At 38.9% G+C, this 15,702-nt stretch overlaps 1 protein-coding gene across 1 annotated transcript in view; it reads left to right on the top strand.

Moving 5' to 3' along the window:
- The window catches only part of RAB18 (RAB18, member RAS oncogene family), a 32,461-nt gene extending 17,540 nt beyond the window's left edge, over nt 1–14,921 (top strand). The window contains exons 3-7 of the mRNA XM_038390483.2: nt 8,058–8,119; nt 10,509–10,581; nt 11,467–11,585; nt 11,662–11,728; nt 13,614–14,921. Coding sequence (XP_038246411.1) covers nt 8,058–8,119; nt 10,509–10,581; nt 11,467–11,585; nt 11,662–11,728; nt 13,614–13,789 — 497 coding nt within the window. The 3' untranslated portion in view covers nt 13,790–14,921. The remainder of the gene's footprint in view (nt 1–8,057; nt 8,120–10,508; nt 10,582–11,466; nt 11,586–11,661; nt 11,729–13,613) is intronic.
- The last annotated feature ends 781 nt before the right edge of the window (nt 14,922–15,702 follow it).

Genomic DNA, 15,702 nt, shown 5'->3' on the forward strand with positions numbered 1-15,702 from the left:
CTTCACTTCAGCAGGTGAGTATTGTAGTTGTAAGAATTCTTGATAGAGATCTTGTAGGTGTTTGTCTCTATCTGAGGGGTTGGAGGAAATGCGGTTGTATCGTAGAGCTTGGCTGTAGACAGTGGATCATGTGGTGTGTCCTGGATGGAAACTGGAGGCATGTAGGTAAGTATAGCGGTCAGTAGGTTTCTGGTATAGGGTGGTTTTTATGTGACCATCGCTTATTAGCATTGGAGTGTCCAGGAAGTGGATCTCTTGTGTGGACTGGTCCAGGCTGAGGTTGATGGTGGGATGGAAATTGTTGAAATCATGGTGGAATTCCTCAAGGGCTTCTTTTCCATGGGCCCAAATGATGAATATGTCATCAATGTAGCCCAAGTAGAGTGGGGCATTAGGGGATGAGAGTTGAGGAAGCGTTGTTCTAAGTCAGCCATAAAAACATTTGGCATACTGTGGGGCCATTTGGGTACCCATAGCAGTGCCACTGATTTGAAAGTGTCCCCAAATGTGAAATAGTTATAGGTGAGGACAAAGCCACAAAGTCCAGCCACCAGGTTTGCTGTGACATTATTGGGGATACTGTTCCTGATGGCTTGTAGTCCATTTTTGTGTGGAATGTTGGTGTAGAGGGCTTCTACATCCATAGTGGCTAGGATGGTGTTTTCAGGAAGATCACCAATGGATTGTAGTTTCCTCAAGAAGTCAGTGGTGTCTCGAAGATAGCTAGGAGTGCTGGTAGCGTAGGGCGTAAGGAGGGAGTCTACATAGCCAGACAATCCTGCTGTCAGGGTGCCTAAGATGCCTGAGATGATGGGGCGTCCAGGATTTCCAGGTTTATGGATCTTGGGTAGCAAACAGAATACCGCTGGTCTGGATTCTAGGCGTGTGTCTGTGCGGATTTGTTGTGCTTTTTCAGGGGGTTTCTTGAGCAGATGGTGTAGTTTCTTTTGGTAACCCTCAATGGGACCAGAGGGTAATGGCTTGTAGAATGTGGTGTTGGAGAGCTGCCTAGCAGCCTCTTGTTCATATTCTGACCTATTCATGATAATGACAGCACCTCCTTTGTCAGCCTTTTTGATTATGATGTCTGAGTTGTTTCTGAGGCTGTGGATGGCATTGTGTTCTGGGGCAAGCGATGCTGCTTTTCCACAATTTCAGCCCGTGCACATCGGCGGAAGCACTCTATGTAGAAGTCCAGTCTGTTTCAACCTTCAGGAGGAGTCCACCCAGAATCCTTCTTTTTGTAGTGTTGGTAGGAGGGTCTCTGTGGGTTAGTATGCTGTTCAGAGGTGTGTTGGAAATATTCCTTGAGTTGGAGATGTTGAAAATAGGATTCTAGGTCAACACAGAACTGTATCATGTTTGTGTGGGTGGAGGGGCAGAAGGAGAGGCCCCGAGATAGGACCGTTTCTTCTGTTGGGCTAAGAGTATAGTTGGATAGATTAACAATATTGCTGGGTGGGTTAAGGGTTAAGGCCACTGTTGTGACCCCTTGTGGCATGTAGTAGTTTAGATAGTTTAGTGTCCTTTTTCTTTTGTAGAGAAGCAAAGTGTGTGTTTGTAAAATCCAACCACGAGGAAGTTTGTGTGGAAGGTTGTTTTTTATGACTATCCAATTTTGAGTGCTCATGCTTAGTCTTTCCCTGTTTGCTGTATAGGATGTTGATCAGGTGGCTCTGCAGTTTCTTTGTGCCAAACACTCTCAATCTCTCCTGCTGGTAATAGCTCACCTTTCCTGATCACTTTTGTAACAGTGTATATGGTAACACCCATTGTTTCATGTTCTCTGCGTATATAAAATCTCCCCACTGTATTTTCCGCTGCGTGCATCTGATGAAGTGAGTTGTAGCTCATGAAAGTTTATGCTCTGATAAATTTGTTAGTCTCTAAGGTGCCAAAAGTACTCCTTTTCTTTAAACTGTTGTGTCACAGACAGAAAACAGGCTTGACTGAGGTGTCTGTCACCAGTGCCTGAAGTCCTTGTAATAGAGGGGAATTGACTTGGTGAGAGATTAATACCTTCCATTAAATCTTGCTGACTGGCATTAATCATATTTTTAACTTCTTTGTTGATGGTCCTGGATTAACCATTCCATTATAGTTGTGACCCTACCCAGGCGGAATTCCAGATCTTGTCTTTATGCCCACATTTTCTGTTCTTATGAAAAGCCTGCAAGTGCCCCAGAGAAGGAATGATTTAGTCTAGTAACAAGTCTTTGGGAGCCAATAGGACCAAATTTCATGTTTGAAATTTTGCTATCACTTAATATGCACAATTGGCCTGACTTCTGGTTCTAACGTGCATCTTTGTAGACTTCACTTTCTGAAGTTGGTACATGTACCATGTAACAATGCAAAACCTAGCATCAATGAAAGAGTTGAGAAATATGGAGCAATCAGTTCAGAAAATAAGGAACTTAAAAAAAAGGCAACATTAATGCCAAGCATAGTAGAGTTAACTTGCATTGTAGACTACATAGCAACAAATATAGCCTTACAAAGGACAGGAATACATTAGAAATGCTTATATGTAATTAACTGGCATAAGCTGAAATCTTAAATGATCAAACTCCTAACTCAAAAGGTGACTTCTCAACTTGAGCATTGCTACAATGCTGACTTTTGGCACTTAACTTATTTGCTGGGTGTAATAGCTCTCAAAAAAAGGTGGCTTGAACTGTGCATTGCCAGTGTTCTGAAATGCTCTAAAGGGGAGGGGGGAAAAGCAAATTCTAGTGTATGCATACATAAACACAGACTTGTGCTTCAATGTGCTTAGTTTAAAAAAAAAAAAAAAAAAAACCCTGAAACCACTTTTCCAGTAATGGATATAAGACTCTCTTAATGGATGGAGGAGGGAGACTGAGGTTCCAAAGGTTGACTTGCATGGCTAACGTTATTGTAATTGGCAGTATCCCTTTGTGTGCTGTGCTGAGCTAACGGAAATGTAGGAGCTGAGCTATTCTATTGTGCTGTTAGAACTTTGTTCCATTTTTGGAATGGGGGCTTAAAAATGTTAAGACCTTCCTCCTGGGAATGAACTCTACTTGTGAAATACATACAAAGTGCAGTGCCCTGTCCACTTTTGGAGAGGGATTACGTTGTGAAATAGTTAGCTTTCTTTTCTCTTAGCCTCTGCTAAGGCATAACTGCTATTGTCTGCATATTTCTATGCATACCAATGATCATGCTCAACAACTCAGGGAAGGCCTCTGAAATTCTAGGCTGAACTGTGGCATGAGGTCTTCAGTGGCTATTGCCCTTTGGGGGTCCTAGCTTGTGACACCGTCAGGTCGGTCGGTCGGAGAATAGCTCTGCACATCTGCAGGGCTCTACTGATCCAATAAACATCCAAATATCGAATTTATATCCACAGATATCCATATCCGTGGACCATTTTTGTGGACTGCGGATGGATGCAGATCCAAATTTTATATCTAAAGCCCTGCAAATCTGCGGATATCCGTGGATCGCTTTTTGCAGATCACATGCGGATACCAATTTTGTATCCTCACAGGGCTCTATGGACCAGTACTCCAGCATGGTGTTGTATAGTGTTATGAAGCTGAGACATGCCATTGTCGTGTACTAGCTGGGGGTTCTCAAACTGGGGGTTGGGGCGCCTTGGGGTTGTGAGATTATTACATGGTGGGTCAGGAGCTGTTAGCCTCGACCCCCAAGTCCTGCTTTGCCTTCAGCATTATAATGGCGTTAAATATACTAAAAGGTGTTTTTAAATTATAAGGGGGGGGGTCCCACTCATAGGCTTGATATGTGAAAGGGTTCACCAGTACAAAAGTTTGAGAACCCCTGTACTAGCTGGTGGGTAGCACTGCCTTCTACTGGATTAATTGTCAGACTTGCTTTGTTTAGTCACTTATGATGGTTACTGTCAACTCTATCAGCTCAAATGGCTGAAGACTGGGAGTAGAAAGTCCAGAGTTACTAATGTGCTGCATATGTAAATACTATGGATGAAATCATGGCTCCATTAAAGTAAATGAAAGTCTTTCCACTGACTTCCCTGGGCCAGGATTTCACCCTATGTAGCCATATATTTGTTCATGGTCTTCTGGTGGCACTGTGAAATGAAAGCCCGAACAGATTCATTAACTATCCAAAGATACTCTTCTTTGTAAGAAGAAAAGGAGTACTTGTGGCACCTTGGAGACTAACAAATTTATTTGAGCATAAGCTTTCATGAGCTACAGCTCATTTCATCGGATGCATCCAATGAAGTGAGCTGTAGCTCACAAAAGCTTATGCTCAAATAAATTTGTTTAATCTCTAAGGTGCCACAAGTACTCCTTTTCTTTTTGCGGATACAGACTAACATGGCTGCTACTCTGAAACCTATCTTTTATAAGAGTAGATTTTCCTGGCCAAAGTCCAACCAAGGGCAAGTTACATTCTAAATTACTTAACCCCCAGTATTTCCAGCTGGATAAACCTTTTGCTCGCTTCCTCATCCTACCATCCCCCCCACACCCCACAATTGCTTTGTAACTTGGTGTCTCACATGCGCTCTTAGACAACTTACTTTAGTAGTGGATGAAGTAATATTTACATTCATTTCAAAGTTCTTGAGATCTTTCTGGATGAAAGGAACTATATACAGTATAAATACCTTTTATGTATTCTGAATCTATGCTGGTGGATTGCGCGTTTTAACTGTTAACCCTTTTTGCATCAGTCTGTCTGTGCAATCTAGCTATGTTACAAATGTGCTTTTCAGCAATTTCACTTTTTTTTTTGTATTAGGCTTCTTATCAAATTAATGAAGACTAAAGTAGCAACAGCTCAAATATTAATGTGTGTCAGTGATACGTTTACAGAGATCATAGCTATATTTAGCATTGTGATAACTGGTTTCTTTTATACAAGTTAAGGTGATAGTCTTGTTGCATCAAGAACCCTGCAGTTTGTTAGAAACATAGGTCAATTTATTATTTATTTCTTCTGCTATACTGTAACTCTGCTGTCCTTTCCTTTATCACCTAAAAGGGTTAAAGTATACAATTTGGTGTAATGCTAAGCAGTATGCTTTATTTAAAAATACTTTTTCCTGTGCAATAATTTAAGCAGGGGTGGCCAACCTGTGGCTCCGGAGCCACATGCTGCTCTTCAGAAGTTAATATGCAACTCCTTGTATAGGCACTGACTCCAGGGCTGGAACTACAGGCGCCAACTTTCCAATGTGCCAGGGGGTGCTCACTGCTCAACCCCTGGCTCTGCCACAAGCCCTGCCCCGACTCCACCCCTTCCCTCCCCCCTCCCCTGAGCCTGCCATGCCCTCACTCCTTCCAACCCCCACTCCAGAGCCTTTGGCACACCACAAAACAGCGGGTGATGAGGGAGGGGGAGGCGCTGATTGGCAGGCTGCTGATGGAAGGGAGATGCTGGGAGCAAGTGTGGGGAGCTACTGGGGGCTGCTGTCACATTACTGTGGCTCTTTGGCAATGTACACTGGTAAATTCTGGCTCCTTCTCAGGCTCAGGTTGGCTACCACTGTATTAAAGGAAAACAGTATAATAATAAAAACGAGGAGTCCTTGTGGCGCCTTAGACTAACAAATTTATTTTAGCCCACAAAAGCTTATGCCCAAATAAATTTTAGTCTCTAAAGTGCTAGAAGGACTCCTTGTTTTTGCTGATACAGACTAAAACGGCTACCACTCTGAAACCTGTATAATAATAGTAAATATAACACTAAGTTTACGTTTTTAAATACCTCCATCAAATTCAAAATTAAAATATTTTTGTTAATCTTGATTGGCTTGTATTGCTCAGAAGGAGCATTTCGGATTCAGTTTAGAGTAACTGATAATGGGGATAAATGTCAGATGTGTGAGTGCATCTCCAGTTGAAGTTGCATAACTGTATCCAGGAACAAAATCTTGGGCCTGTTTGTGGAATGTGAGCAAGGTGCCATTACGTCAAAGTTCACTTAAACTTTTTGTAGCAGTATAGACAAGCTACGCTCACTTCCTGAAACTTATAATTGGGGCTGAGAATGAAAGAAATTTCAGCTAAAGTGGCTTGGGTTTTTTTTTTGTTTTTTGTTTAGATGGTCATGATCATGTAAAAACAGTGTGTTTGTAAAAAAAAAACAAAAAAAAAACAAAAAAAAAAACCATAATTGTAGCTTAAAGTATATTAGGCTTTCCAAATATCTGTTTAAAAACCTATACTACTTAGCTGTTAAGGCTGTCATTGCTCTTCTTGACAGAGGTGCCCTTTGATGCAGCTTGGCATAGAATGCTATTAGTTTTAAGAGCCAACTCTTTTTATGTTGAATGCTGAAAATTGACAGGGCAGCAGGTTATTTAGGCTTAATATAAATCAAATTGTAAGCATGGCAAGTTCCTGTTTTACCTACTTGTAGTTGGAGATATAGTGATTAGAATTTCTGGCTCTGCAGCCTGTTCATTCAACAGTAATTGTGTGCTGAACCAATCTTAATAAAACATGTGGTACTGTTATAAACTGTCAATTATGGATTAAGAATCTTAATTTAAAAAACACTTAAATAAACTAGACCTTAGTGTATTTTTGTTATAAAAGTAGTTTTAATGCCAGAGTAAAACAAAAAACAAAAAAAAGCCTCTTTAATGTTCAGTGCATTCTAAAATCATGATCGAGATAAATCTTATAGCCATAATCTAGGTGCTTCACACTGCAGTGTGCCTAGAAAATTAACGAATCCAAGCTGTGGAGCACTAAAGCAGGGAGAGAGTTCCAAAGTAGAGGACCCATCAGAAAATTGAGTTAGACTCCAGCTGTAGTGACTCCATTGATTGTAACTGCAGCATCCTCACATGAAAGCAGTATGCCAGGTAACCAGGCTCTCATTTGTGACTTGATAAACTGAAAATACCTTGAACTCCATTCAGACTTATTAACAGTGTATGTGACTTTGGAAATGCTAATGTAATATGCTTCCTATGTGAAGCACTGCTTCATAAAATACATTCCATACTAAAGTTTCTAAAAGGTATGGTTGTAATCCCATGTAGAACTACCTAATCTAGTCTATAGGTGACAAATCATAAGTAATTGAGCCCAGGTCTTCATCAACTAGGAACTGATCCACTCTCCTAGCCAGGGGTGGAGAGGCAGTCTTGACCAAGCCAATACCTAGGCATTCAGGAGCAACCCAGAACCTAATAGTACTCAAACTTTCATTGAAGGTGACATGCATGCTCTTCCCCCACAATCTAGTAATAATATTTCCATCTTAACCAGACTGAGCTTTGGGCAGCTTTCCCTCATGCAAACAATAAGCCATTAGTTCCACTGCAATAGCTGGGTCACATGTGTGGAAGACAGTTGAGTGTCATCAGCAATGAGAGTGCCACAAACCATCTTTCCTGTTTAATCCTCCCAGTGGCTTTCTAAGCAAGAAGTAATAGAATAGACCCAGGTGATATCCTTGAGGTTCCGTGGGACAGAGAAGTAATTGACCAGCACTATCTGCCAGAACTTTTCTAAGAGGCATTATAGCATCTTCATCTGAATGGCCTTTAACTGTTAAATTGGTGTCATAGATCTTAAGGCCAGAAGGGGGACCATTATGACGTCCTAGTCTGATCTTCTGCATAACATGGGCTGTAGAATTGCATCAAGGCCATAGCTTCTGGTATAGCACATTGGGGAATGGTGGAATGAAAGGGTAGAAATCGGAATCTAGAATGGAGCAAGCTATGTGGAGGAGGGAATTTGGAGTTAATTTAAACAGTTAACTTGAACAGCATATTCAAGACCACTACACTTCATGAAGGAAATATTAGTACCTGCTTCACTTCCATGATATGCCTATACTTGAAGACTCTTCTAAGCTCTAACTTCAAAGCCTGGTGTAGGACCATAGAGGGAAAGTAGGAGAGATAAGGGGTTGGAGGGGCAAATAGTAACTGATTTAAACTAATCCGTTCTTCCTGCTACTGTTAAAGCACAACTTCAGTTCTGACTTACTTGGATCTTTCATTGTCTTTCCGTCTGACAAAATTAATCCTAGAACATGTTTGAAGGAAAATTAAAACCTTTTTACTCTTCCAGGTGTTGACTTCAAGGTGAAAACAATTTCAGTTGATGGAAATAAAGCTAAACTGGCAATATGGGTAAGTTCTGAACATAGTAAAACACCAGAGATTTACATAGTTTATCGCTTTGTACTAGTGGTGATGGTTTTTATGGAAATATGCAGTTGAAGGGATTTGCCATGTTAATAGGCTTTGTTAGTACTGGGGTGGTTTTTTGTACTGGGTCATTCGTGAAAACGTTATTGATGGGATTTTTCCCATTTTCAGGATAGGTAACATAGCTATCGTATCAGCTCTGGTATCTGAAAGTAGAGGATGGGACTTTTCTATAGAAAATTCTTTTATGGGAAGAGACTTTACTGTTATCAAACAAAATTTAGATGCCAACAAGTATACTGGAGAATATGGAGTTACATTAGAAGGAAAAGTCCTTAATTTGACTACAGATAAATGTTACTTGTGCCTCTTATAACATTCTACTTGAGTTTGATATATCAGACTATATAGTTTAAGCATGTTAAATTAGGTCTAAAGCTCTCACTGAATATTCACATTTCTAAAGAAAACCTCTTCTGAACTAAGATTTTACATTTTCTGTACAAATACTAATACTGCATAAATTACATAGCTTGAGAATTGCTGCAATTGTGCATGTTTAATTTACATTAGTAATTTTAATGTAACTTTAAAGTGACAAGAACATGGAAACACCCAGGTGAACCAAAAGGCGTTTGCCTGCTAAGGTTTGAGTTCAGGATTGCCTCTTAACATAGCAACTAAAGTGGAGCAAGAAGCTCTGTATCCTGCATAACTCAGTTTAAGTACTGTACTTGTGATGACCTTGACTGTTGATGGGAAATCTCAAACCTTGAACTGTGGAAAGTAAGGGAGGGAAAAGTTTTTTCCCAATAACTCTTAATGATATATTTGCTTTTTAATCCATAAACAAGGCTCATGTTCTATAGTCACAGAATCCACCTCTGGTATGGAACAACCACTGGAATTCCAGGGCTGTCAGTTGCTCTGTACTGGCTGGCTGCTTGAAACTCTCACTGCTGAGCAGAGTGGAGCAATTCTGCTGATGCCTGGTCTGTCTGAGGAAAGAATCAGAGTACAGGAGGGAGAAAAATACAGATCAGGGATACTTCCCTTGCTTTGATATCAAGAGTGCTTCATACCTCAAGTACCAAATTGTAGGCTCTCAGGTAGGCAATGACAGTCAGATCTCCAAACGCATCCTCAATCAAGCAAAGCAGAGTGGATCTGATGACTGAGAAAATGGACAGAGCCATATAAGAAGGAACAGGAGCCAATGGAACATTTACTCTCTGCGGTAGAACAGAGCTGTAGAACTCTTTCCTGAGAGGAAGAAAATGAACCAGATAGGACACCTGCATACTCTTTCCTGAAGAGACAGGGTGAATCATTCTCTCCTCTCTTCGTGGAGAGAATCCTACTCGAAAGGAAAGATAACTTCTCTTTCCTCTTATGCCCTGCATCTCAAAAACTCTGGCTCTAGTTTGAGATGGAGAGTATGAAGGTGGGAGTAGACTTCTCTTCACCAAAGTGTTCTGCACTCCACTCACATAGAGCCTGAATATTCAGGATCTGTGGTGGTAGAGTGAATTTTGAACCTGAATGGAAAACGTTGCTGATATCTTAGTTATTGGAATGACTGCTCTTTTGGAGGTAGATTGGGTGGCATTTACTTTTTATTTGTTTGTAAGCAATATGCTTCTAAACTGAGACAGAGTTTGAGTGAATGAGCTTCTCTGTCTCTGATGCATGTATATTCTCATGATCTGTGGTGCTTATAGTTCACTGTAGTTTCAAGGATCTACAACAAAGCGTATGTAATCAGCATTTTAATACATGGTTTCTGCAGACCCATTCATCCTGTAAGTTCATAAAGTCCTAAGATATAAATCTGATTTCACAAGCTACTTCAGTTTAAGAAGAAACATGATCAGTTTTTTGGTACTTCTGCTGCAGCTTGGTTTGCTGTAATTCATGTTAAACATGTTTTCTGTGGTTTGAAGCTAATTATCAAATACTGGGCAGTGAAAAGCCATAATCTTGTCTTATCACAAGACCTAAAATGTTCACTTAGAAACTAGTGCAGCTGTTGCACTGGTGTCTCACTTTATCTGCTAGCTGTAGAGCAGCAATAGCCTCAGTGGAAATGTGAGTGCCCTATATCGTTGTAGAGTGGCTTATTTTACTTGTATGCTAAGACTTTAAAAGCCATTTCCTAAAGCAAAAGTCTATCAACTCTGCATCTAATCTTAATTGTATTGCATCTAAAGTTAATAAAATTTGATTCCTTTGGTGGAGTTATATTCCATGATTGTTCTGAAGTTTTTTTTATTGTATTAATTAGATCGTGCAGATGCTGTACTTTCAGTAGCACATAGAGTAGATTATTTTGTGAAAGTACAGTAATGGAAAACGTTCTGAATATTTTTAGGATACCGCAGGTCAGGAGCGGTTCAGAACATTAACGCCCAGCTACTATAGAGGAGCACAGGGTGTTATCCTAGGTAAGTATGCTACTCAACATACCACTTTAAAACCTTAGATTTTTTTTTTCTAGTTTTACAAAAAAGTTAGACAAACTAATTCTTCAACTACATTTGGCTGTTCGGTACTGAAATTCTTGGCCTCTAGTTTTATTATATATATATATATATACACACTCTCATACTCCCAATTACTGGAATATCTAAACAGCTTGAGCATCACTTTCTGTCAGAAAACCACCTCCCTTCTTTCCTTCACTGCTTGTATACACAGCGCCACAGTTCTGACTACAGGGATGTGAAATGTAGAGCACACTGAAATGTTGTATGAACAGTGCCAAATAGACAAGTCTTAATGTTTTATTTTTACTAAAATATATCATCCATTGTGCTCCCAACATTGATGACCTTTTTATCATACCCCCAATGTCATTTGAAAAAGACTGTGCATGAAATTGATCTATGCTTCAAATAGAAGGAAAGGAGAACTGGGCCAAAAAACCTTACTTCTTGCATCTGCCCTCTGAAGTTAACTGTTGTTTTGCTTTTGGGTATTTGCCTCACTGTTTGTTGGAAGCCTCCTTATTAGGCACTTGGAGCTCAATGTCAGTTTCATTTTTGCTGGAGTTGAGTAGTAGATGAGAAATCCAGGGGCAAAAATAATTTTGGTGCTTTGTATTTAAGGTTAACAATCACCTTGGCTCTAAGAGCATTCTCAGCCTCACTAGTGTTCTACTGTATATGCAATAACTTGAAATTACGTCTGTCTACAAATCAGCATATCTTTTTAAAAATAATTCAGATTTTGAATGTCTGCAATCACTTAATACTTGCAATAAATTATTTGGAAACTTCTTTAAAATAATATGTTAAATCAGATGAGTGACCATTGGTAATATTTTTCAGTTTATGATGTCACAAGAAGAGATACCTTTGTCAAACTGGACAATTGGCTAAATGAATTGGAGACATACTGCACAAGGAATGACATAGTTAAAATGTTAGTTGGAAACAAGATTGATAAGGTAAGCAGACTTGTATAACTACTGAAGGTAATTTTTCCATCTGTCACGGCATATAATATACTGTTTCTTCTTGCAGGAAAACCGTGCAGTTGACAGGAATGAAGGTCTCAAATTTGCAAGAAAACATTCCATGTTGTTCATAGGTATGCTCTTGAAGATGTATGTAAAGCCTACATGATACTTTAAAATATCATTATGTAACAAAACTGGCTGGATTCCATTTTTACAGAATTGCCAAGGTGACAGTTTTACTGTATCAGCTAAGTAATCTAATAGTACCTTTCAGCTGCGGTGTTTAAGTGCTTTACAAAATTAATTTAAGCCTCAACATCCTCAAAATGGGTATTTCCATCTTGTTTAGACTAGTCTTAAAATGACTCTATCCAAATTTATAGACTCATGGCAGATGAGTAAAGTAGACACACAGTCTAAAGATGAAATCCTGGCCTCATTGAAGTCAATGGAAGTATTGCCATTGACTTCAGTGGAACCAGGATTTCACCCTCTGACAGGTGCCCAAAGCAACATATTGACTTGATGGCAGAATCAAAACTAGAGAGAGAAAACTAAATAAATGGCCAACCCTCAGCATATCAAAAAGATTAGATATATGCCAAGGATCTGTATTAGGGTTGGTGTCTAAAATGTATTGATCTGTAAATGAGGGATGAGGTAGAATAATGAGGTGGCAAACTTGCAGCTAATTAAGCTTTTTAGGACTGGAGAAAACCATTGCACTTCAGGGGGACCTGACAAAGCTAGGTGTTTGGGCAGCACAGGGGCAAACAAGCTAGTACTGACAGATATAAAGTAATTCAGGTTGGAAGGAATAACTTCTTCAGTGCTCTTGCCCATTGCTGAGTTCTAAATTAAATAACCACTGTCGGTGGGGACCTGGATGTCATTGTGGCATAACATGGTCAGTTAAATTCTCTGCTTTATGTAGCAGATGTGACCAAAAAATCAGATCATGTTAAGAAGGGATGGAGTGACATACTGTATTTTCCACTGAATGCATCCAATGAAGTGAGCTGTAGCTCACGAAAGCTTATGCTCAAATAAATTTGTTAATCTCTAAGGTGCCACAAGTACTCCTTTTCTTAATGAAACTGAAAGGTAACAAATTTGAAAACTGTAAAAGTACATGCTACATTATACAACACATAATAAACCTGTAGAACCTGTTGCTACAGGATATCCTAGAAGTCAAGATCTTAAGTTGTTGAGAACATCCATTCTGAAACAATATATTTTATTTAATTTAATTTCCTATAGAAACTCCCTTAATGCAAGGCATACATCAACCAGTATTGTGTGTGGCTAGGAAGAAACTTAACATAGGCACATACTCCAGAACTGTCCAGTATGGAGTTATCTCCAAGGTACTGGCCACAGTCAGTAAACTGAAATAGATTAAACTCTCACCTGATCAGCACCTAGAAACAGCCTGACTGGAGCTGGAGTCATTCTTTTCAATCTGTACACTTCCAGTGCATCCCTTACCTTAGTATCTAAATGCTATGGTCAAAATAAAGGCTGTTTTATGTTCCTAATCACATTCTCTATTCCACTCTCCCATATTAAGAGACCTCTAAGTGGCATTAAATTTGGTGGTGTCTAGTAGAAACTTCAATGACTGTGGCTACTCTGACGGGACCATATATCCTGCTAACTCAGTGCCACTAGCTTATTACAAGACTTATCTTATGTCAGTACAAGGCTTTGCTGTAAAGTATAATAGACCCTTTAACATTGCTAGACTTTCAAGTTAAAAATTGAACATGCCAATTGTTAGAATAATATTTCACATAATCTGTCAAAGCTCATATCTGTCCGTAGAGAGTAAAGTCAGTCTACTGCCTTAAAGACTAGGACTTGCTGTTCATCTGTGGCTACTTTCCCTTCTATACCAAAAGTGTAGGATGCATGTTGAGACTAACACCTGTTGGTTCTCTCCAGTTAAAGTAAGAAGATGGTGGAAGATACATTAACACTTGCTTGACTTCTTAAATCTCTCTCTTCCCCCAGAGGCAAGTGCAAAAACGTGTGATGGTGTACAGTGTGCCTTTGAAGAACTTGTTGAAAAAATCATTCAGACTCCTGGACTGTGGGAAAGTGAGAGCCAAAACCAAGGCGTAAAGTTATCAAACCAGGAAGAAGGTTATGGAGGAAGAGCCTGTGGTGGATACTGTTCTATGTTATAAACTCTGGGAAGTTTATCCACTTGCATATTTAAAAGTTAGTGTCACCTTTCTGTAAATTCATTAACTGCTATTTTTAGGGACCTTGCAGTTTGCACATATTTGTTTTGTATCATGGCAATGAACATTTGTAAGAAAACATGCTCAGCAGCTTTCCCAGTTGAAAAATGTTATGGTTAGCATGCCCAACGTGCAATCTTCAGGTTTTTTATATGTAGCATAAGATAGTGTGTAAGAACAAATGCACTCAAGTTTTATGACCTTATACATTCATCATGTAACTATTCTTTAAAAAAAAAATCCATCTAACAAATATACATTTCTGCATTCTGTCTGGTTTTTGTCTGGATTATTTTTTTTTTGTTTAAGTATTGTTGGAATTCTAGAATTGCTTTATATGCACACATCCTAAAAATGATGCAAGCTAAAATGTGATATCTTGTAATGGTAAATGCTTGTCCTTGTTGATATAACAAACAATATGATTACACAATTCTTACAACCAAGTCTGTTAAAAATTCTTTTTCATTAAGCAGAGCTATTTAAACTACGGCCTCTGCCAGTTTATAGTTAATCTGAACACTTTTTGAAGAGATTTCTAAAATTTCCTTTGAGAAGTTGAGCAAACACAGTAGGGGATTTTTTTTTTTTTTTAAATCATCACTTCAGTTGATAACTTGATTGCTTAACTGGAGTTTTAATCCTGTCATATTTATATACTAAACTCATGGCATTCTTGCACAGTAGTCTTTATGATGCTGCCCACTATAGTCCTGCTGTCTTCATTTTTTTGGCCAAGGATTTGAATGGTGTCTTTTATTCTTTCATTGTGAATCAGCTTGCCACACTTAAGTACAGACGCTCTTTCCCTAAACGTTAGTAATGTACATGTATCTCAAACTGTAGCTCACTTACAGCTATGAAGTTCTATATCACACAACTGCTGTGTGTGGCTATTTGTTCAGAAACATAATTTCCTGTCGGACACTAAATATGGGGGAAGTCATGCTGCTTTTGCATCTCTGGGGAAAATACTACTGCAATGAGTATTTCACTTGGGTTTAATGTAAACAGCCAATGGTTTATCTGTTTCAGAAGACTTGCCTGTATAGACTAATAAATTTTTTCCACAGTATTCAATTTTTCTATCCTCTTCCTATTGTACAATTTGTATATTTTCTAGTACACTTTTTGTGGAGGGATTATTTCTGGTGCATTAAAGCAAAGAAAAGCCTAGGCACATCCTTCTTAAAATTAATCAGGTAACTGATCTCCATATTGGAACAAACTGCTAAGCAGTTTCTTGTAAATATACATTAAAATACCTTTTAATACTGCATTTTGTGTAATGTCAGCACTCCATTATAGTAAGTCTGTATTTTGCAGCCAATTGGGTTGTTTAAATACACTCATCTATGGAAACCTTGCTTTCTACTCTTACACTTGGTAGAAAACTTTACAAAAATTTGAAGACTTAAATAGACTAGCTGTTTTTACCAAACATTGTATCTTGAGTACTATTACTGTAAGTAGGATCATTTAAATATGTAAAAGTAATCAATAATTTAATACACTTCCATGTTGCATTAAAGCTTTAGATGTGTCTTCCTGTGTCTTGATACAGCATATGTTTGCTAACATAATCTTAATTATTCATCAGTGGTGAGGTTGTCCTGGTTCTATGCTTTGAGTGCTTGATTAGGGTAGATACACATTTACAAAAATATTAACCTAAAATCTCAGCTGCTGAAATGCAACTTTCTGATACTAATTATGTAACTTATAGCTAGTTATCAGTTTCAGGGCCAGCTGCCACTCTGTCCTGTCTGGGCTGAGTGCATCCCCTTAGGTTTCAGGCATTGTGCCTTTTTTTACTTTCCAGCATAGAATTCTGCCACTTAACTGAGCCCTGGACT

This window comes from Dermochelys coriacea, chromosome 2 (assembly GCF_009764565.3).
Source record: "Dermochelys coriacea isolate rDerCor1 chromosome 2, rDerCor1.pri.v4, whole genome shotgun sequence".
NCBI classification, from domain to species: Eukaryota; Metazoa; Chordata; order Testudines; family Dermochelyidae; genus Dermochelys; species Dermochelys coriacea.